Source organism: Bactrocera dorsalis, chromosome 5 (assembly GCF_023373825.1).
Source record: "Bactrocera dorsalis isolate Fly_Bdor chromosome 5, ASM2337382v1, whole genome shotgun sequence".
Lineage (NCBI taxonomy): Eukaryota > Metazoa > Arthropoda > Insecta > Diptera > Tephritidae > Bactrocera > Bactrocera dorsalis.
The window spans coordinates 13,179,717-13,203,660 of record NC_064307.1 but is presented as its reverse complement, the minus strand read 5'-3'; the positions used below and the strand labels follow the sequence as shown (position 1 = coordinate 13,203,660).

General features: G+C 33.2%; 2 protein-coding genes across 9 annotated transcripts in view; both read left to right on the top strand.

Moving 5' to 3' along the window:
- Nucleotides 1–23,944, top strand: part of LOC105224455 (EMI domain-containing protein 1) — a 175,279-nt gene that overhangs the window by 44,706 nt on the left and 106,629 nt on the right. The window lies entirely within an intron of this gene.
- Nucleotides 1–23,944, top strand: part of LOC105224446 (chromosomal serine/threonine-protein kinase JIL-1) — a 36,703-nt gene that overhangs the window by 1,086 nt on the left and 11,673 nt on the right. For 6 of the 8 annotated variants that reach the window (XM_049458357.1, XM_049458355.1, XM_049458352.1 and 3 more), the window contains 3 exons: nucleotides 247–1,711; nucleotides 14,801–14,869; nucleotides 16,402–16,535. In XM_049458357.1, the coding sequence (XP_049314314.1) occupies nucleotides 763–1,711; nucleotides 14,801–14,869; nucleotides 16,402–16,535 (1,152 nt within the window). In that variant the 5' untranslated portion in view covers nucleotides 247–762. The remainder of the gene's footprint in view (nucleotides 1–246; nucleotides 1,712–14,800; nucleotides 14,870–16,401; nucleotides 16,536–23,944) is intronic. The other 2 variants (XM_049458358.1, XM_049458359.1) reach the window with 1 other exon arrangement.

The window sequence follows — 23,944 nt, the reverse complement described above, 5'->3', positions numbered from 1 at the left end:
ACCGAATAATCGGATTATCAACCAGTCGAACACCATTAAATAAAATATTTATGTATTTGATAAAACTATTGAAATTTAGAATGCTGAAATATTTATTTAATTTAATAAACTCCAACAGTATTCTTTATAATAAGCTAAATGTTTTACAAAGTTGTTAAATAATATGATAAACAATGCAGATATAAAAAAAAATCACATATCGAAGTATTTCCTTATATTATACTATATTTATATTGTTCTTTACAGATTTCTGGAAGTTTTGAAAAAATGGGAACAACTCCAAAAGTGCTAACAACAACAAATACTTTTATAAAATCAGTCGCAACTAATGCAGTATTTGCCTCGCAAAAATACGCGTCAAGTTGACCGCAACTATTAAAAACATTTCAACGCGCTAGCGTAATACCCTTCCCACCGTATTTTCTTCTTTTGAATTGTACCAAAAAATCTTTTTCATCGAAAACTAAAACATGATTCCCTTTATTTTCCCAACATTTATAAGCTCGTTGTGAAGTAAATCAATCGTGGAAGATTTTATGTATGTACATATTTTTAGTGCGACTAGCTTGCCATTCGGAAAATAACCATCGATTGTCAAAAAGTTGAACACGATTAAATGTCACAATTGAAAAAATTAAATTCATAAAAACTTTTAACCATAAATTCACAATAATTTATACAAAACTTAAAAACTGAAAATCTTTCCAATATACAAGTAAACAAACACATTACAACCGCATATTTTACAAGGTGTTTGGCGCAATGAGTCGTTATTATACCAACAATACGGGCGGTAGCAGTACCAAAGCCCTGAATTTAACCGCCAGTGCCACTGTTAAAAAGATGGGCACACGACGACAAGCTGAGCACGAAAGCGGTTTCTATGAACAGAGTACGGATGATACACATTTCACTGGTGGTGGTGGTGGTGGTGGCAAGCGTACTCGTCAATCTTCTGCCGAGCAGCACATGAATGGTGGACGAAGCAAGCGTCAGAAAGTAAACATGGGTACTGCGAATTCCACAACGCTGCCAGTTGGCGCTCATATGACTGTACATAGCCAAAGCAAGTATACAAGACAGGGTGCAATTACAACTAATAACAAACAAGATCAACGCAACCAATACTACATCAATAACAATAACAATGGGAGCAAACGTTATGCACAACCTCAAATGCCTCAACAACAACAACATCAATCGCAACATCAACAAGTCAGTAGCTCGACGTCAAATAAAAAAACAACAGCTAGTAACAACAATAACAATAATATTAATAATAATAAAAATAATTACTATGTGCAACTTACTGCAAAGATGAATGCATTACCAGTGGCCGAGACTATCGAAGTGCCCGACAGCAGTGATAGCGATAACGATGACAAGGCTAATAGAAAAGCTAATGGCGGGGGCGCCAGTAGTGGAATGCCAACACTTATTGTTAGTGGCAGTAGTAGCAGTAACAGTAATAGTCAATTGGCTGCCTCCCATTCACAACAACAGCACCCTCAGAACAAATATAAATATGAACAACAACATCACCAACAGCAACAGCAGCAAATGAGCGTCAATGGTGCAAGTAGCAGTGGTCAGGTGTCAAGTAAAAATAGGGAAAGCAATCGCAAAGCCGAACTCGCCAACGGTAACAACAATGCGGAATTAGAACGTATGCAACGTGAAATTGAAGAAGTTACACAAGTCCACACCAAATGTAAGTACATTTTACGTACTTATATTACTTAGTTTATCATGTAATTAACAAATTTGATATGAAGTAAGGGGTAGATATCTAAAATGTTAGATGTGTTTGCTGATATATTAAATTAGGATATGTTAAAAAAATTAAACATTTGTGAAAATGCTGTACATATGTACTATGTACATAGTGGTTAGGCAATATATAGTGTGTCTCTTTTTATTAAAACTTAGCGATATTTATGGATTTGTTCGAATTTTCTTATATTTCGTTTTAATTTTGCACTTGATTTTCTGCGAATTAAGCGCATAGGCCGTCAGCATTGCGCAGCTGGCGTATTTAAGTGGCACAAGGCGATTTTAATGTCATCACGTCTATGTAGCAATTAAAAAACGACAATGCAGCAAATACAACGAAACAACTTATGTATATAGAGATATTTTTATATATTCACATAGTATATAGAGTAATAATTTTGATTTACATTATTTTAAAAAGTGACTTGTACGTGATACCAATTATGAAAAGTTTTGAAATTCTGGGATTGACAAAGTAAAACCAATCAAAATAATTTCCAAAAAAAAGTTTCAACTTTGTAGTAGTGTTGTGATAATAATAATTTCTTTTCCAGGCGGTATTTTGTTTTTTTTTTCTTTTTTCATGTAATTTTCTTTTTAACCTGTTTCAACAAGCAATGTCACGTGCGGTATTTCTCCGTACGTATGTATTTACATTTACGTAGTTATTTATGTACGTGCATACGCGAGTCAGCGTATTCGATGTTACGTACACACTTAAGTTTGTGGAGCATTCTAACAGATTTCTTATCGATGCGTATGTGTTCATTGGCATTGAAAAAATACTTGCATACGTACATACTTATTTTCAAATATAATACCCCGGCGGAAAGTTAACTCAAATACAATTCATTATTATAGAAAATCGTTGCAGTACCAGTTAAGGCTCGTTCTATACACTCTTCAAGCGATTTTACAATATTCTGAAAGCTTCCCACTATCCAACTGATTAAAATCCCTAAACTACGTTCAAAATGTACATTCTTTTGGACAGATAGGCGATTGCTGAAATTTTTGTGATTGTGATATTGAGAATTTTCTAACGAATTTAATTTTTGTCTCTATCTGTGTATCTATGTACATATGTACATACATATATACTTGTGAATGTCGGTTAGGTACTCGTATGTGCTAACTATGTTCAACATATGTACAGTACATTTTTGTTGTTGTCGTTAGTAGAAGTAGCATTTTATGCTATCTAGTTGCAGTATAAAGTGGCATATAGCGGGTTTGTCAGTGTGTTGCTCGTTTTAATGTTGACTGCTTTTGGCTTTTGTTCACTTTTATGTAGGTGGGCGGTGTTGTTGTCGGCTTTTACATACATAAATGCTAAGTTGCAAAAGTGGAGCACATGCTTGTAACCTTGACATATTTAATGCAATTTTGCATTGCAATTCGGATGTTAGTTGCACGAGTATGCCAATGTCGCTTGACAAAACATATTTCAAGAGGGGCACTTAAATAATGCAGTGGTGTGAATGTAGTAGTGTGTTACATTATTGTATATAATGCTAATGTTTTTGCAAACACAGACATGTGTACGTATGTAATTGGTCAAAAGGTTGACTTTCATTATGTTGTAGAATAATGATGATGAATAATAATTCATGTCTCTTTTTAAAAAATTTTTTAGAATATTTTTATTTTTGGTTTTTTATCGCACTACTGGAAATGAAATATTACTGTTGTTATTGTTGTTGTAGCGGCAGAATTCTGCCGAGTTGACAGTCCTTGGCCGGATAAAAATCCGGGTCCATTCCGGTTACGTAGACCCGACTGTCGTGGATACTTTGAAATATTACTAATATTTACCGGTTAAACTGGGTTAAAAAGTCGAGATAACAGCTCTGAGGCGGATAAAATCCGTATTGTTGTGTTACGTCTGTTGTGCCAGTTATTATACCTTAGCAATTTATTTGCGAATCTTCAATAGCATTAGTAATTTAACGCTTATAATTACATTGGTTGTAACCACTTATAGATCTGGTGATTGTGCTGGCCAAGGCATTACATCGACACCATGATCTGAAAACCAAGTTTTCTTTATCCAAAAAATAGGTCCGAGAAAACACCATGAAAAACAGCCCCAATCGTTGCCACGACAGTCGAGTCTACGTAACCGGAACGGACCGGCTTAGGTTTCAAAGGAATCCAAATTTTGAATGAAACGTCGATTATATTATTACACTAAATTATTAAATTAAATGCCTCTTCAAAAAAAATTAAAAAACGCGGACTTGCAAGTGGATATAACCGTTCTAATGAAATTTATATTTATACCCTGAACAGGGTATATTAAGTTTGTCACGAAGTTTGTAACACCCAGAAGGAAGCGTCGGAGACTACTGCTTAAAGTAATAATATAATCTCCGAAAAAATTGTACAGATTGGATTACTATAGCGTATAGCTGCCATACAAACTGAACAGCTAGTTACTAAAAGAAATGCACCTCTGAAGGGTGTATTAGCTTCGGGTTTTTCTTGTTTAATTTGAGTATATACATACATACATACATATGCACTTTAATTTTTAGTAAATCAATCATACTGAGAAAAGCAAAACAAGTCTTTTTGCTCATGCTAATCCGCAACTTGAGCAACACCTAAAATAAAAAAAAAATCCCCTTGACAACCAATAAATTTGTCCCTACATAATTTCATACACAAACACGCATTTTAGCTAAATACTATGATTCATACTGTTGACGCACCAATAAAGATATACATTTGTACATAAATACCGTTCGCACTTCCAATTAATATCAGCGTCCATCGCGTACTATATGGTAAGGTGCGTCATAGGATAAGTGTGTCGTAATATCAAAATAATGAATACGTCATCGCTTGCAACAGTAGACGTCACACACAAATGCCACACCTGCCCGTCAGCCAATACAAATATTATTTTTTGCATATTTCGCGGCGTTTCTTTTCATTTTTACTATGTGATTCCGACTCTCACCGTTGCCACGTGCTTAACCTAATTTCCCCACACACCCACCGATCGACGTACGTACATAGATGCATATGTACGTAACAATTTATCTACGTTGTGTGCTCGAGTACTATTTTTGTTATTTGTTTGCTCACGTTCAAACAGACACACGTAAGTACATACACACCTACATACATACTAAGTATGTACTCGGAAGTATAAGCCATATAGCAAATGGCACACAAAATTATCTGTGAATGTGTATATGCATATGTACATATATACTAACTTATTTGGAACAAGCTACCGCGTTCAATTCGTGTCGTGACCTATTTTATGCTTAAAGCAATCACTAATATTTTCACTGTTTTTAATGAGAGATATTCTTGTGTATATGTCTAGCTATGTGCGTAGAAAAATATTTTTTTTTAAGGTTTCTTAATGGAACTTTCTCTTTTTTATCTAAAAAATTAGTATGTGCTTACATATGCATAATTTACATTTTTTTTTTTAAGATTTTTGTTGATTTTTTAACACGTGTCGAAATTAAAGCAAGATAAAACGGTAACTTCGAAGCTGTAATACCCTTTGAAGAGAAGGTTTTCTTATAGCATGAAGGGTATAAGAGATCGCGTTTCGTTAAAACGACATACTTCCGCAGCACTCTGCATCCAAATTAGACCAGCTCTGAACAACTCATCAAGGCACCTCATTTGTCAACCTTTTCCTCTCTACATACGAGCATGCGTACATATTTATGTACATATGTATGTATATTTATATTATGCTCCCCTATTCTTGTCATTCATATTTCTAAAATAGATTTCGTCACTTAAAAAAGCGAAAATTTAGTGAATACATATATACAAATTGAGATGTATTGAGAATTTCCGCACACAATGGTTTTCAAACGCTTACTCTACAGATATGTATATATAATACTATTTCGAAAGTATCTCTATAGATATTTACTAGGTGTGACCGAAAAATTTCAAGTATTGTTCATTTAGAGATTGATATTACCTTAACCCTTTTTGGTCCAAATTTTGAAAATTGTGATTATAATGTTTTTGTTGCTTTATCCTGGTATTTCTGATGTCATTATGAGAAATGGTGCCGCTTTGAAAACTCTTGGTTGTTCTCTTTACTTTGACCCGACAATCTTGGAAACGGTTATTTTACCTCTCATTAAATATTTCTTCAAATTTCCATCGAAAAAGTGTAAGTTTGCTGCGCAGAACACAAGTTTAGGAAATCGACTAATATCAGAAAAATTCCTTTTTCAAAAGTCCATTCACAGCTTGAGAAGACGGTTCGTTCGTTTTCTTAGACACTATATTTTCTCGCTTCCATCTTGTTCCGTATACTTACCAAATTTAACACATTCTGAAAAAAAAAAGAATCTGGACAGTTTCAACGCGTCACCAGTAATGATATGTTTGATGAATGTAGGGTCCTCAGCTACGTTTTCAAGCATCTCTTTTGCGACCTCTAAGACCAAAAGATTCAGGCCTTCGGGTAGAAGTCTAGCGTAAATTCGCGAGTTACGTAAATATGAAAAGCGTTGGTCTCGGCTTTAAGCGTCCACTCTGCGGGCATCCTTAGCTTATGCTCATTTAAGTTTTGGTATTTTGATAAATGCTTTACTGAGTTTACATACTTATATACATATAACTATAAATGTATACTTTCTCTTCCTTATGCTTACTATCTTATATATACTTATGATATATGTACATATGTAAACTTCTTATTTCGTATACACTTTCCTTTGTGTGTGATTCCTCAATAGATTATTTTATGATATTTTAAGCTCACTCATGCATCTGTTTCTTCACACTCTTCGATAAGTTCATATACATGTACATCTTCGAATGCATATTTCTACATACATATGTATATAGATACGTTTATATGCCTTGGTTAAATCTATTTCTGCATTCCGTTTTTATTTCCTTCTATTTTTAGCCATTTTGGTATTTTTGTTAACCAGTTGCACTGTTTCTACGGTGGCATTACATTAGCAGACCAATATATATGTATCTATATATAATCTTTTCTGTGTGCATAGATATGGTATGTAAATATGTATGTGGATTTAGACATACACAATGCGTGTTTTGCTGCTCTTATCAATCCAACTCTTTGTATTTTATGTGGTAACTTTGTAGATAAATATTTGCATGCGGCATGCCTGTGAATGTGGTTTATGTACATACATTAAATACAAACAAACATACATACATACATACATATGTATGTATAGTTTGAGTACAAATATTTTTAGTTAAGAAAATATTCAAGCAATGCTGTTAATGCTTAGCTGCTCGCGACCGGCAGTAAAAATGGCATCTTAGATTATAACAAAAAAGTGTTTTTATTTTTTTAACCTTCAAATAGTAAGTTGATAAGGCGTTCCTTGCCTCTGAGATAACGCATTTTCTATCTAGTACTTATAGATAGTATGTTATTACTAAATTTGTTCTTAATACAAATTGTTGTTTTGTTTGTTGTAGAGTTATTGGTTATTCATTATCAATTCTCAAATAAAATATAAATATCTTTAAACTATGACTCTTCAAAGGGGTTTACTATTACATTGTGATGTTTTTGTTATTATAAAGCAATAATCGATTTAAGGAAGATATCAAACACTATTAATAGTCGTTAGTATAGTAAATATTTTTTCTCATATTACAAATCTGATATTCTAAAGGAGCCTTAATTTTTCCATTGCCTTAAAATACTAAAAGAAATCACTTCCCAAAAAATCGGGTCCACATAACCGGAACGAACTCGAATTTTAATCCGACCGAGGACTGTCAATTCGGCAGATTTCTGCGTCAAGTCACTTCTTAAAGCCATGCATCCAGCAGTGGGTAGTAGGGGCATGTCCAAAACTGCTCGAGGTCTGTTAAAAGGAGAGGAAGGGTTAATTCGATTAAAGCAAGGCCCATTTTAAAGACTTCTTTTTTTGAAACATTTAAAATCTATTTTTAAAAACCAATGGCACATTATAGTCCGCCATTAAAAAAAAATATTCTATTAAATTTTCATTGAGAAATATTAAGAAATACGGTAAAAGCTGCTGGATCATCTAAAATGAAAAAATGAAAATTACATACATATATCGAACGAAGATAATCGCTTTCCCAGGTAATGTTGCGGTTGGAAGTTTTTCGAAATTCCAATTTTTTACTTGGAAACACTTTGAAAAACGCGATTTTTTGCGAAAAGCTCGGTTAAATGAAAAACAATAACCCAAAATGCAAACCCTCAGCATTACCGTATAAATCATGTACATATGTATGTATGTATTTAGTACAGAATCTTTGGAAATGAAAAAGGAAGAAATTTATAGTAGGATAAAACCGATAACGAAAGATAAAATAATGAACATTAAGGGAAACATAATTTACGGTCGGTCAGAGGTCGGAAAAGAAAGAGGAGGAGTGTGGCTGAATTTTTAAGGGTTAAGAATGGTCCTATAGAAAAAAATGTTAGATAATGAAAAGGTCTATAACTTTTGTATATAGATTTTTTTCACGTAACCTTAAAATTGATGTGAAAAATTCACATAACCCGGTTTTTAACTGTTATCTTTTACAATTTTATTATTTCAATTTGAAATAAAATTTATTAATAAAGAAACAAGATTTTTTGTGAAAAATTAATGACGCATAAAATATTTCAACTCTTGGTTTTTGTACTACGATAATGCACCGTCGCATACTTCATTGATTCCTCATGAGTTTTTCGCCAAAATTTTGTTCGGCAATCACCGTATTCGCCGATTAGCTCTTTTGGGTATTCAACAAACTCAAACGAACGCTCCGGGGAAAGCGTTTTGAGTCAATTAATTATGAACAAAGTCTTACTATTTTTTGCTTATAGAACTTTATTTAACAATATTGTTTTGATGATTATCACAACATATTAAATAAAATTAAGACTTTATCCGGTAAAAACTGATTCATTGACTATATTTGGATACTTAATATATATGTATGTACGCACATGCGTACATACGTACACACTTTAAATACCTCAATATACACCCACACACATACATATTAATACCCACATATGTACATATGTATCTATATACAAATTTAGAATAAACCCGTGCGGATGAGCCACAAAAAGCAAATATTTAAAAGATTCGGTATCAATGACACGTTGAGAGCGTCCAAATGTGCGAGTGTGTCAAAACAATATACAGAAGGAGAGTCAAACGTGCAAGTGAACGAGTGCATGAACTTCGACAAGGCCACCGCAAATGAATTTGATTAATTTTTTTTTCTAAGTGTAAATAATTGGCAATTTAAATAAGACAAGAAGTGTGTCGGTGACTAAATGGAGTGTAATGCTTTTATGGAAATTCATATCACTTTTTTCCGAAAGGCTTTTATTGTACTTAATATATTACGTGTGCTTTTAATATAATTCATTTGATATGACAATATGATTTATTGCTCGAAATGAATGCTGGCTTTTATCGAGTTCATGCAATTAAAATCTTTGAATTTATAATTTATATAATTTATATACGAATACGAAAAATTACATTAGAAAACTGGATCCACTTGAATTGTTTGAAATGTGCTAAGTCGTTTCATTTGTTTCCTATGGGGTTTGCTATTGTGTACGATCCAGTTCTTCGAAAGTGTTTACAAATACAGACAATAAACAATATTTAGAAAAATGTATGCGGTTCAATAACCGCAAGCAATCGTTTCATTTAGCCACCAATCACTGTCAGTACGGTCGCCAACAATGCGCATTTTAATTCACCACAATCATCTTTTTAGTAGAGAGGCGAGAGCGCCGTTTTTGTCAGAGCTAAATATATTTTTTTTTTATTTTAGAGGTTTTACGACATTTTTTGCCTTGGTTAAAATGGAATTTTTTTTATAATCCTAATTTGCTTTGCTTAATATTTGATCAACTATAACCTCAAATACCGGTTTTAATGGATTATTTGTATTAATTTTTTAGAATATTATTTTTTTTTGTAGTGAAATAGGTGGTGTCACGGCAAATAATAAACGAAGATTTCATTCTCTCAGAAGAGTAGTAAAGAAAAAGTTTTTATGAAACAAACACATTTTTTAATTAAAGACATTTTTTTGGTTTTCGTACTTGTGATATAATTGAACAACATTTTCAAGTGGGTTAAGATCAATCATAAGAATTTAATTTAGAGCAAAAAGATTACACTTAAACTGCGATCCACCCATTAGGTTCGATGGCTTTTAGCATCGCTCGCGGGAGAAACCGAAACTATGCATGCATAAATCATTGCTCCATCGTCCTAAGAACACAACGTGAATCTCGTCGAAAAATATACTCACTTGTTATTTTTGTTGTTTTATATTTACCTGAAACTATATGTGTATGTTTGCATGCAACTCAAAGTCATCTGTTTGCACACATGTTGCAAAATCAGCAGACAATCAAAAATATATTTACACTCACATGCATATATGTATGTATGTAAGTAGTAAAGTCACACGAAGAGCAGCAACTGTTCGTGCCATCACATACATATTTATATTTGTATTTGTATGCTTTACATAACAACAAGTCACTAGTATCCACATGTCAACAGAGAAAAAAATCACAGTAAACTGTCTTTCGGGTTAACGGTAGTGTGTTTTCATGAATTTGTATTTTATACAATTTTTATTAAGCTGACTTTACCTTTTTTTAATAATTAGTCTTTTAAATTTAATGTTAAATCATTTGGCTGGCAAACGAAGAGAACGGAAGCCATGGCGAACTTTAGTCGGTCCTTCCAAATATATAAGTATATGCATTTATTACCTAGTGCCACAGATTTCCGCTAAAGCTTGCAAATTCTCTCGAAGTTGTTATTTTTCTCTGTCGCTCTATCTCATAAATGATAAATTGTTCTAATCGTTTGCGGCATTTGATAAGCAGATAAGCAGTAACATGCATGTGAAGATAATATTCCAGCATTTTGTCTCTTCTTCTTCCATAAGCTCTCACTTTTTGTCTTTATTATTTTCTGCTTTCTTTGCTCGTGTCATTTCATGACAGTTGGCTTCTTAAATATTTCTTTGATCAAAGTGATTTGCCTGCTAATCTCCCGCTCGTCCATGGCAGGTGGTATTCTTCTATCTTTTATGTACACATTATGATATTCTCTTTAAAAAGTGTAATTGAAACCAGTTGGAAACATCAGCCTATGCTTGGTTGCTCCAATTTCAGCGCAACATGTCCTGTGCACCGTGGCACTTATATTTCTCATAAAATCCTGTCTCCGAATTACTTTCATATTTCCTTCGTTCCCTTCCTCGATGTGAACATAATGTTGCACTTAGGTCAACGTCCTATAACGCAGCGAAGATTTTCGTTAAATACTTACTAAGTTGAATTAAAAGATTGAGAATGTAGAGCTTAATTATGAAAGTCAATTTTAATATCGTGTTGTTTCCGTATTTGTGTGTGTTAATTACGTGAGTACTGCGCTTTGGGCCGTAGGCTCAATTCCTCCAACCAGCCAGTGACAATTTTCGACAGTCAATCAGCCAAAGAGCGACATGCTCAATTGAATAAGGTTTATATTTTACGATTCAGGATATGAAGCTGGGAATTCTATTCCTAATCAGCCAAATTTGAGTTCTTGGGCGTATAGTAAACTAAGGTCAATATCATTTTTCGTTCGTCATATACATATGGTGTAATAAGTGATCGAAAACTTATACGCCTATTCGAAGCGTAAGCTGGAAGCTTTGATTTTGTTATAATCTTTTGCTAGATGTTTGGCTGAGCTTCTCTCCTGGGTATTTTAAAGTTTTTAAACATATTAAAGAGAAGAAGAAACATATTGAGGGTTCTGATAGCTTTCATAGAACAGTTGTTCCGGGAAGCTTTTTTCTTGGCGTTTCAAAAGTTTCTCATTTCGTCGGTATATAAAAACCGCAAAATTTTAATAAAATATACTACTATTTCGGGGTTAAGTTTTACCAATAATCCCATATAACAAGCCATTTTTACAACGTCTGTATTTACGGGAACTGGTCCATAAGCTTTTGAAATATCGACCTGAAATTTTGATGATGTTCCTTGCACTCCAAGAAGCTGCTCATTTGTCGGAATCGTCGATATAGGACCCATATAGCATAGAGCTGCCATACAAATTGATCGATCAAAATCTAGTTTTCGTACGGATATCTTCTGTATTTGAAGAGACGGCTTCACGAAATTTGGCATAAATTATGTTCCAAGGCAAATGGTATATCGGACCACTATAGACCGAACAAAATCTTGTTTTTTATGGGAACCTTTTTAATTGTGAAGGGTATTGCAGCTTCGGTGTTACCGAAGTTAGCGTTTTTATTTTATTTTGAGTTGTAAGCTTTTCTGAGAAGCTTTTTTCTGCCATTTCGCAAATTTCTCATAACATATACTAATCATTATCGGTTTTAAAATTTTTAGAAAAATATTAGACTGCTATTTCCGTTATAGATTTTTTACGACTTTAGTGTACTTTCACATACAAAAATTCAAGTATTCTCAGTGCTTATTTTACTTAAAGTTGTTTTCCCTACTAAGCCTCTTTAAAGTCTACTGGCTGAAAAAATGGACGCAAGCAATTATAATATCAGTAGTACATTGACTTTTCTGCGGTTCCATGTTAATGACCTTTGCATGAGTAAGATGTTTCAGATGTTTGTATGCACGCAATTATATCGTCCTTACTCATTTTACCGTTCACGGCACGCCAAGGCTGTTGCCGCACAACTTCGGCTGTTTCTTCGGCAGCCAATCAAACAATGGCCATGAGTTTTACTGTGCGAATTTTTTCAGCACTAAATTTGCATCCTTATGTGTGCGTGACTCTCCGGCTTTTAAAGGTGAAAACTAGAAATTGAGTACACTGTCAGAAAATGAAAGTAACAATGTTAAAGCACACTCAAGCTACCTTCTGTCTCTTAATCGGCGAAATTAGCGACAGCAACCATTAACATACACATTTATGTATGTATTAACATCTGTATATATGTACATGACGCATATGTGAGAGTGCGAAAAAGTTTTTGCATTAGCAATTTACTTACCTCAAATTGCCAAGTTATTGCATATGTGTCGACTTATTGTGGATTTGTCTGCCTGTACGCGCCGTGGAAAATATGGAGCATGCAGTGTTTTCTCTCTCGCAAGTTGAACGCCACATGCAGACAGTGTCCTTGAGCCATTGCCGCGGACTTTTCTGTCAATTGATCAACAACAAACACACCGAAATTTCATGATAACGCCATAATAGTTGGAGACAAACAACATGTGCGAGCCGGTGTACCATATACACATACTTTCATTGACGAGTATATATGTACATACATACATACAAACATATAGCAGTCATATCGTGCTGAGCTCACTCCCATTGCACCTACATTCTTCGCCTACTATACTTCAAAAATAAATTGCCTTGATTTGACCTTTGGCGATGCAGACGACGACTATCATAAATAAATAAATAACGCATGTGCATTTGTTGTTGGCCCATCTATCATACTAGGTATGTTGGTGTATATGTATTTGTCCAAAGGACTTAGTAGAATGTAGGCGCTTATAATCGTATACATACCTCGATACTTGTAGATTTTATTTTTATATGAAAGCTTTGTACATTTCGACCCACACGCAGCCAAGTCGCTTGACATTTCTTTCTATGGTGGATATGGCGGCTCGCTTTAATGCATTTATTACTAAAAATATCTTCTTTATTTTTAATCGGTGCATAATAGTACCTACGCGTTAGCATTGAAAAACAGCAGCCACTTGGCACTGCAGGCTCACTTGGTGCTGGGCGTGTTTATCTACATACAAATGTACATACATATGTGTAAGTGGGTAGCATGTCGGTAGGGAAAAGTGGTGTAGGTAAAGATGAGTTGTGACATAGCAAATTTATTTTTTTTTTATCTATTATAAGAACAAAGTGTATCAAATCCTTTAATGAAAATATCAATCTATGATATTCGGATAACAAGAACCCTTGAGTATATCTTCTGTGCTCTTCTAATTGTTGTTCGGCAAGAAATTCCGACTAGATCAAGATTTTTAAAGCTATGAAAGAAAACATAAATTTTGTAAAACCTTACCCAGCGATGCGCCAACTTCTATAACCTCTCTGAAAAGTAGGTTAGGTCGATATACATAGATCACGCCTCAGCAAATGACAAAAAAGCAGTGGAGATCACTTTTCCGGCTAATAGAACAGCCTTTACCGTCTTCACAGAAGGTTTGTCGGGATAATTCCAATATACTGAGTGTTTTTTGGTCTCTGGTGCAGATTCATTCGGGCGGTGAGGCTAGTATCAGTAATTATTGTATTCTCTTGAAGTCAGATACAGAGAATGCGGAAGCAATTTTGATAGATTGGAGACTCGTTGAATGTATCAATTGTAAGTTTGACGGCTTTCTCTTTGCTCAGAGCTTTCGCACACTATTACTATGTAAGGCTTCTCGAGTCACTCTCGTAGTTGCCATGGAATGCGATACACCAATTGGAGTGATCTTCTAATTTAGTAGTCTCAGTAGTTCTTGCATTCGCCTAGAGTCAAAGGAGGGGAAAACTCGCTGAAAATCGGATCCAAAAAATGTGATAGGTTCGAGACTCGGTGTTCTCAGTTGTAAATTCGCGCGGTACTCTCTTTTCACAGAGATATCGCCACTTTTACGATATGCAGATGACTAAATGTAATTTCTTTAATAAAACGCAAAATTATAGTGATAACGAAAATTCAATTTTCTCTCTCTGTTGAGAATACTAAATACGAGCCTGCTGCATTATACTTATGAGGTCCCAGTAATATATATATATGTATATAACTACTTGTATATATAGCCATTTCCATCCTCTCTACCCTTCATGTTCCCATCTGAGTATAGCACAGAATTTATCGATTACAACACAAACTCAACGCACTTTAATACAATTATTTACCACACTTAAATTATAATGTTAAATATCTCCCCCTTTTTTATCGTTGACTTGCATATTGTTTGGTGTAACTCCTTTATTAAATTACATAACATTTTTCTATCTTTTCACAGGCACAGCAACGGAAGAGGAAAAAGTGAATTTGTCACATTTCAAGCTGATACGTGTACTTGGAACTGGGGGTAAGTTTTCACCATACAATCTACATTACATACATATTGATGGCGTGTAAATTAGAGAAATATATACAAGTATTGTACATACATAGGTGGATAAAAACATGGGGAAGCAAATATAGGTTATATACCGCATAGAGCAATTAAATACTTGTGTTTCAATTGCTTTGGTTTGGGTAATAGTTTATCGTACCAATTGATTAATAAATTCGCTAGTCTTGTATTTAATTATACCCTGAACAGGGTATATTAAGTTTGCCAAGAAGTTTGTAATACCCAAAAATAAGATAAAATATACATTGTGACAATAAAGTACCACGAAATTGTAATTTAAATTCCCCGGGTAAATGATATTTCAGAAAAATGTATTTTGATAAGTTTGTAGGACTGTCCTTAATTGCTATGCCAAATGCCAGTTTGTTTACAGCAGCTGCTTAAGTCGGTACATCTCAGTAGAGTTCATTCGAATGATTTTAGTGGATATTTTGGGTATGAAACGCGTTCTTGCTCGACTTTTCCCGATAAAGCTGATTTTTTTTTTCAAAAAGAGTACCGTAATCCCACATTTATGCCATGATGAGGCATGGTTTTATGATTTTGACATGCAAGCAATCCAACAATCATCAGAATAGAGGGAAAAAATGAACAGAAACTAAGAAACAACGCCAAACGACTCAAAAATCAAGGTGATGTTCATTGTTTTTATCAATATTCGTGGTATGGCGTGTCATAAATTTATTCCGGATGGCAGACGGTCAATAAGGAGTTCTATTTGGCCGTATTGAGGCGTATGCGTGAGAACATCCGTCGAAAACGGTCGTAATTGTGGAAGAACAATTCATGGATTTTCCACGATGTTTATGCGCCATCACATCAAGCCACCATTATGACCCAATTAAAGCCAAAAACGCATTGAATACCATCGTCTTCACCAGATCTGACTCTGTGTGATTTTTTTCTTCTTCCCCAAACTGAAATTGCCGCTCGTGAAACCCGTTTTCAATCGATCGAAGAGAAAGAGATTAATTTACAATTTCTGGATACTTTTTTCTCACAATGTATGTACATATATCTAAATAGTCAGCGTTTTTCAGATGTATTTTGTAAATTTTTCGATTTTTAAATTAAATTGAATTATTTAAATTCTTTCGGAAATAATTTGATTTTTTCGGAGACAATTTTTAAATTATACTAGTTAACTATATTCAATATCTTTTATAGAAGAAAATTAATTAAACCTAAAATTAAATTTTTTTTAATTTAATTTAATTTATCAGAAATCGAAATTGATTGGTTGGTTAAACGATTTCTCTAAAACTGATTACATCATAAGATACTATTTAGTTATGTTTAGTTGCCCATCACTGTCGCTATATACCTACGCAGTCGAATTGCCCACGCTTCCGGTGTGAAATACTTAATATTATATAGTATTATTAGCAGTACAATACAAATATATTTACTTTATTTTTGTATTTTTGAGTTCATATGCCCTACAAATTGCACTTTGTTGATATTTTACATATTTTTCCTTTCAGCTTACGGTAAAGTGTTTCTCGTGCGTAAGATTGGTGGCGATGATGATATGACATTGTATGCCATGAAGGTGTTAAAGAAGGATACAGTGGTGCAGAAAAAGAAGACAGCCGAACATACCACAACCGAACGACAAGTGAGTGTATTGTACCTATATACTTACATAAATATGTACTCATTGCGTTATTAGTAGATAAAAGAATATTTAAAAAATACATAAATAAGAAGAAATGATTTCTCAAAAAAGTGATTCTCTCATCAGCAGTTACATATTAGTATCTCTGCCTTAAAATATATTAAATACGTTTTAAATGGGTATACAAACGAGATGTACTTGTATAAACGGGAAACTTTGCAAACATTAATCGAAGATAATTTTGTAATTATTGTTGAACACGATTTACACAATCATTTGTTTGAGCTTCTATATATACCTACATATATACGTATAATTGCTAACGACGAACGTGTGTTTCAATATTCAAAAGCATTTACATATGTCTATTCTTTTATTAAATGTATAAATTTTTGAAATCAAAGAGTGAACATAACCTGTAAATGGTTTACCTTTATTAAAAAAACAAATTTAAGAGATTTTAATTTCTCAATATCTGTCTATAGAAAGCATGATGGGCGTATTTTTACGTACATACTTTCTACTTTTTAGTTCTATATGTACTTTCATACTTCATATATTACCACACGTAAGTTATAACAGTACTTTATACCAAAATTTCAAGTCAAATTCTGTGTGCTGCTCATGTTTTCGTTGTTTTGCTTTTCATATACAATATTTCATATATGCACAGTCATATTTTACTGTCTTTGCTGGCAATTCCAGTTATGCCAACAAGACTCTTTCCCCATTTCAGTTACACGATCTTCATTTCCCTTGGGTATTCTTGAGCTTTGCTTACTTCACCTTATTTTCTTGACTGGTTTAATGTGATTTCGCTTTGCTTGTTTGCCATACTTTGGCTTTTCACTACTTTGATTTTGTGCTTTTTTACGCATTTTTGTGTTGTCTTAAGATTCCGGTTGAGTTATATTGAGTCCCGTTACCTTTTACCGGTATTTATGATAATTGAACGTAAAAGTGTGGCACACTGCTCCAACATACGTCAGAGTAGAGGTACATAACTTGGTGGAAGTATATGTATGAGTGATTGTGTTGTAACATGCCGGTTCTTATGGTCTTCGTTTTCAGTCAAGTGAACACATAAAAACACCAATTGGCTAAAACGGTTACCAAGCGATATACTTGTAGTATACTAAATGTGTACATGCTTACAAACTGTTCAGATGAAATGAGTGCGGCAAGTGCGCCGTCTCAACATGTTGTAATAATTTTCACTGAAGCTCTGTTATTTCGGAGAGTAAATACTCTTGGAAAATACTTCTTTAAATTGTTTGTGTAGACGTGTATGATTAAGCAGTTGGTCATTGAGTATTTCACAATTTGTACTAAAATGATTTCAAGGAATTAAGTTATTTCTTCCATTTAGTTTTTGGTTTACACTTCCATGTAAAAAAAAAAAATCATGTTTTTCGTGATTTTTTTTTTGAAGAGGCATTCTTTATTTAATAAGTTAAAATAAAATATATTTATAGAGTTTAGCGTAATATAGTAATCGGCGATATATTTTTAATAATTTTGGATTTCCTTAACCCCGTAACTGATCTCTAGCAAGACCTCGGAAAAAAGCTGTCTGATGATAGAAAAAAAATTATCTCAAATCCAAAAAAAATATTACAAAAGATCAAAAGATACGAGTAATGGACAATTAAAAATTTTTGAATTTTAGAAAAAAGGCACTCAGAATGATTTAAAAAAATATTTTCAAAAGTCTTCCTTATATTGTTAGCTTACATACATACATACATACATATTTATGTATACCGTGTGAAAATTTGAAATCTACAGGCCGGTCGGTTGAGAAAAATTTTCCTCACCAAATTTGAAAACAATGCTTTGGAAAAATGTTTGGACAATACGATAATTGTTCTGAATGCAAACTGCTTTGCATTGGTATATTGGCTAATGGTATCTCTATTACAAATGCTGCCAAGCTTTCTTCTTACGAATTTTAATCTATGAAAATCTGTTACCTTGCTCTCTCAATTTTTGAGTGGAGAATACTTTTAAAAATTCAACAAATGACATTTTTCAAAACTCACATTCTCGAAAGTACTTATTGTTGTAGGGCTTGTGTTACTTAAGTAATAGCCTTTGTCTCTTGGGTAGTTCAACTGTTTTTGCACCGTAATCTCTCATTTACTGTAATAATTAATGCGGACCTTGAAAAGTGTTGTATACTCTCATATTTCTAGTATTTAAAATTAAAAATTATAAATAAATTTTTTAATCTAACAGAAATAGTATTCGATTACACATAGTATGTATTTCAATCACTTATCACAACCCCATAGGTATTAAAAAAATTTCTTCGAAAACATGAAGTGATAAATGTATAATTATAGCTAAACGTGTTAGCATAATCAGATACTTAACGTTTCTGTGATATTTTACTTAACACATTGTTTTGCTCACACTGATTCATCAATACATTTTTATATATACATAAGCTTGTAGCTAAATATAAGCTATTAATTTGATTCTGATAAGCTGTGATATTGAGTTCTGTCGCTTTTAAGGTTAACATGTTATATACACTTGTTTGCTTATACATACGTATGTATGTATGTTTAAACACATACTATATGTATGTATGTATGTACAGACACGTGTTAAAGCATTGGAACAAAGTTTTGATAGGCATTATTTCAAGTTGACCCACATTTCGGTGAGTTTTACCGCTGGCGGCGTTTATACACATGCATACATACATACATTTTTGTGTATATGCCCAATTATAACCAACACATGCATCGAATGCCGGCACTAGCAACAGTCATTTACAACAACAACAGCAAAAAATATAAAAATACATTTCTATATTTGTATGTATTAAGTAAAAGTATGATTGCTGGCGCAAAGCTTGAAGAGAACTAGATGTAATCTACGAAATAAAAATTGTGTCTATGTAGTAGAAACACACAAGCATTCACACACAAGTTTATACCTACATTGTAGATATAGATATAAGAAACTGTTGAGAGAACAGTAAGCAACCAATCAAGTTAACAAACAAACAGTTAGCACGTTTAAGCTACGAATCGAGTCTAAAACGTAGACTGTAAACTGCAAATGAGCGCTAAGCAAGAGTTGCAATAAAAACGATGAAGTAACTTGTTCACATTGCCGTTATGACCTGTGTGTTTGTGTTGGTGCGTCTTCTCGAACTCTGAGAGCGTTATTTTCCCAAACTTTTGCTGGCATTTTTTTATTGTATTGTATATAGTAGCGCATTCGGTTTGATTAGCTTTGTCGTTGTGTTGGCGCCTGCAAGTGTGTAGCGTAATGTGCGATGGAGAAAATAAAACGACCGTGTTGACAGCTTTTACTTATTTATAATAATTACAGTAATGTGCTAACTTCGTAGGTAGCAACTAATTTGTAGAATATTTACATGCACAAATCTCTTATGACTTTTATCGAATTTTTTGATTTTATATATTTAGATCAAAAATAAGAGTTATTTTGATTTTTTATATATTCAAAAAATAAAAGTTATATTTGATTTTATTTTTTATATCAAAAAAGAGTTATTTTTGATTTTTATTTTTTTTTATCAGTAATAAAAATCAATTCAAAAATTTTTTATTTATTTATTTTTTGCTGTTATTATAACCGTACACCTTAGTTTTACTTTAAAGCTTAACAGAGATTAAGAACATATTATGTCAAAATTTTGAATTGATTTTTATTATTGATTTAAAAATATAAAAATCAAAAATAATCCTTATTTTTTGATCTAAAAAAATAAAAATCAAAAATAACTTTTATTTTTGATCTAAAAAAATAAAAATCAAAAATAACTTTTATTTTTGATCTAAATATATAAAAATCAAAATTTAAAAATCATACAATATTTCGCATATAGTTCACCTAAAAATCATGATGGTGTAATCAAAACTTTTCTACGATGTTCCTTTATGTATGATTTTTTTTATTAAAAATTGTAAAATAACTCTTATTTCCGGTCCCTGCTTAAATGCACATGGCGCATCAACAGTAAACTGGAAAAATTTGTAACAATGCTGTAATTAAAAAGCTTCCAAATACAAACAAATATTTTATAAACATGTATCTACAATCATATGTACAAGTGTAAAAAATAAAAATACCAGGTGATTAATATAAATCCGGACTGACCAAAAAATACTAAATTCTCAGCTATTTTAATACAAATCTTTATTATTGCTTCTCAGCCAATACAAATATGTCAACGTTTCATCCATATTTCTATACACCTGTTATAGCCTCCGCTTGCATGGTCTTCAGTGTCTCCTTCGAATTGAGGTTTTTCGGGCCGGGCTAATTCTTAAAGCGTCTCGTAGCCAGTAATGATGCATTTGCTTAACGTTCTCAACTATGTTGACGAGAACTACTACGCGACTTTACTTGCAATAGATTACAGGGTTTGTCCGGAAAGTAATAAGACTGACCCGAAAAAAAACTTTATTGAACCAACAATTCTTTAAAAACTTTCAAAATAGGCTCCTGTGTCGATGCAGCGCTGCCAGCGTGATTTCCAAGCATTGAAGGCATCCCGGAAGTCATTCTCCGGAATAGCCTTGAGAGCCTCTGTCTCCTCAAAACGCTTGCGTTTCATCGTCCATTCCAGGCAAGGAAATAAAAAAGTCCGGGGGGCCACATAAGGGCTATAGGACGGCTGTGGAAACGTCGGGATGCCGACCTTGGTTAAGACTCTCTTAATTCCACGTAAAACTTAGCGTTGACGGTTTGTCCAGGAGGAATAAATTCATGGTGAACGATGCCTTTGATATCAAAAAAGACAATGACCATCGTGTTCACTTTGGATTTTCTCATTCAACAGGGACCTCTTCCCGACATCTGGGTAAGCCTGCTTGATCATATCAAACGTCTCTGTCACAGATTTTCCGCTTTTCACACAGAATTTAATCGCGTATCTCTGCTCTAACGAACGCTGCATTTTCGGCTTGCGCCACTCACAGAAACACGTCACGCGAAAATGTTTGTCCCGACTCTCCAGGTGTTCGGAGACAACTGACAAGCCGCTCATGAAACTTTCAAACTTAACACGAACATAAAAAAAGATTTTATAAAAAATAATTTTACGATTCGGGTTGAGCGCGCAATTTAAATAGACCTGTTCGATTAAATTTAGATACAAAGTTCAGAAAAATAAAAATAGATGGTATAAATGGGATAGTTCAGAGTGAAACCCCTTTTTTAAAGGGAGATTCGACTTTTAATTTTTTGTCACAATGTATAGTAAAAGTTTTCTAATTTTGTATGTAGCACATATAAAATACGTACGCATATACATACATATGTTCATATGTATCTTCAAGGTTTGGTTTTCCTAAAGATATTTTATATTATATTTATTTATATTATTTTTTAAATCTTTCCACTTTATAACTTCATTACCACAAAAAAACAATTTTTTTAAATGGCTTAAAATGTTTTAAAATGTAAAATTATCTTTAAAATACATTTCTATTTTATAAAATTTTGTTATTATTTTATTTTTTTCACAGAGCCTCTAAGTATGTTCAACCGCATTTGCTCCAATATCAGCTGATTTGTTCTTTTTCCGATTGTCGCGTTCCACTTACACAGTAACCCAGATTTGTAGTGCTCTGTTGGCCTGCACACCGGCAATTTGCCGGGAATTTCTTTAATACCAATGCAATGCAACACTACAACTTGGCGGCAAATATTTACAGATGGCTTTCCGCATAACCTCCCGCGCTGCTTTTAACCACTTGTGAATTCTTGTGCCAACAAATATTGCATATATGTGTGTGTGCATGCGACTGCTATACTTATGTAATTATGTAAATCCACCATGAATATATGTACATACACACATATTTTTCTTACTACACCCGATAAAGCGACGAGTATCTCGACTTCGATTTTATTTTCGCAATTCAGTTGCCCATGTATTATTTGTTTGTACACAGATAAGTATGTACATATGTTTGCGTATAGCTGTGCTTTTTTATTCCACCGTTCCTCAGACTATAATTCATGCAATAATTATAGATGCATATGCATATATGTATGTACATACATACATATGTATATAAACACATGTACTGTCATATACTATATAGTACATAGTTGCAAATATAAGTGCATACTTCAGTCTGTATTATTTTTAATGAGCGTCGGCGAGTATGAGTACTTACTTACACTGAGGACTTAGTAAAGATATACAAATTGATTTCATGAGTATTTGGGTGTCTAGCTGTCAAATAATTTTTTTGTAACTTCATCAAGTTTTTGAATTTATAAAATTGAATAGATGACTTCTTCGGAAGATCTTTGCTGGATATTTGGTCGGACTTCTTTGGGGATTGGGGATTTATGCAATGGAAAAAATGATTGAGCAACGAGTTTGCTTGAAATTTTGTGCTTCCAATGGCATCACGGCTACGGAATCGTTAAAAGTGTTAGAGAAACATTTCGAGGCGTCAACTTTATCACGAACACAAAAATTTGAGGGGCACAAAGCATTCAGTGAAAGGCGTGAAAACATCGAAGACTCATACGAGACATCCATTAACCTCTATTAATGACGATAAAATTTCAAAGAAACAGTGTTTAAAAACCTTTGTATTGGCATCAGAGAGATAGCAGACGATCTCAAATACCTCTTATAGGGTGGGGGTAATAGGTTTCCTCCGGTTAAAAACAACTTTTTTCAATAATTTTTTTCTCATATGAAATATGAAGTATGTTATTCAAAAATTTTATTGTTGCAAGCATACATTATTAACAAAGAAATTCTGAAATTTTTGAAAAAAAAAAAAAAAAAATTTTAAACTCGGCCACTGCGACGCCATTTCCGGTGACCCCTCGGAAAAAAAGCGTGCCCGCGTTGGTAGGATAACTACTTACAGGATCATATAAAGTGAAAAAATTATGTGTTTTAGTTAAAACTTTAACTTAGAACTTGGACGAAGGGAAAAAACCGAAAAGTGGATTTTTGGCAGACATTTTTACAAAAAAAAAGAAAATTTCTGTAAAAACTTGGCGACTTTTTTCAAATAATCGTAATCGCAAAAAAATCCAAGTCTGTATCTCAAAAACATGTGTAACTTTTCATGAAGATCGGTTGAATAGTTCTCGAGAAATCTTGCCAACCGACTTCAAAAATAGTTTCAAGCGTTTGAAGACGGCGCACTTAGCCTAGCTAGCCTCGAGCACACGAGTTCTCAAGGCTGTACCTCCAAAACTATTACTCGGATCAACTTGAAAATTTAAGACAATATTCTAGAGGTGTTGTAGAATTTAATTCATAGTATATCTTAAATAATTTAATTTACTTATAATTTCAATGTAATTTTTATACATTCATATATATTCTATATATGGCATAAATCATACAAAGTAATAACTCAAACCTTTATAGAAATCACTAAAAA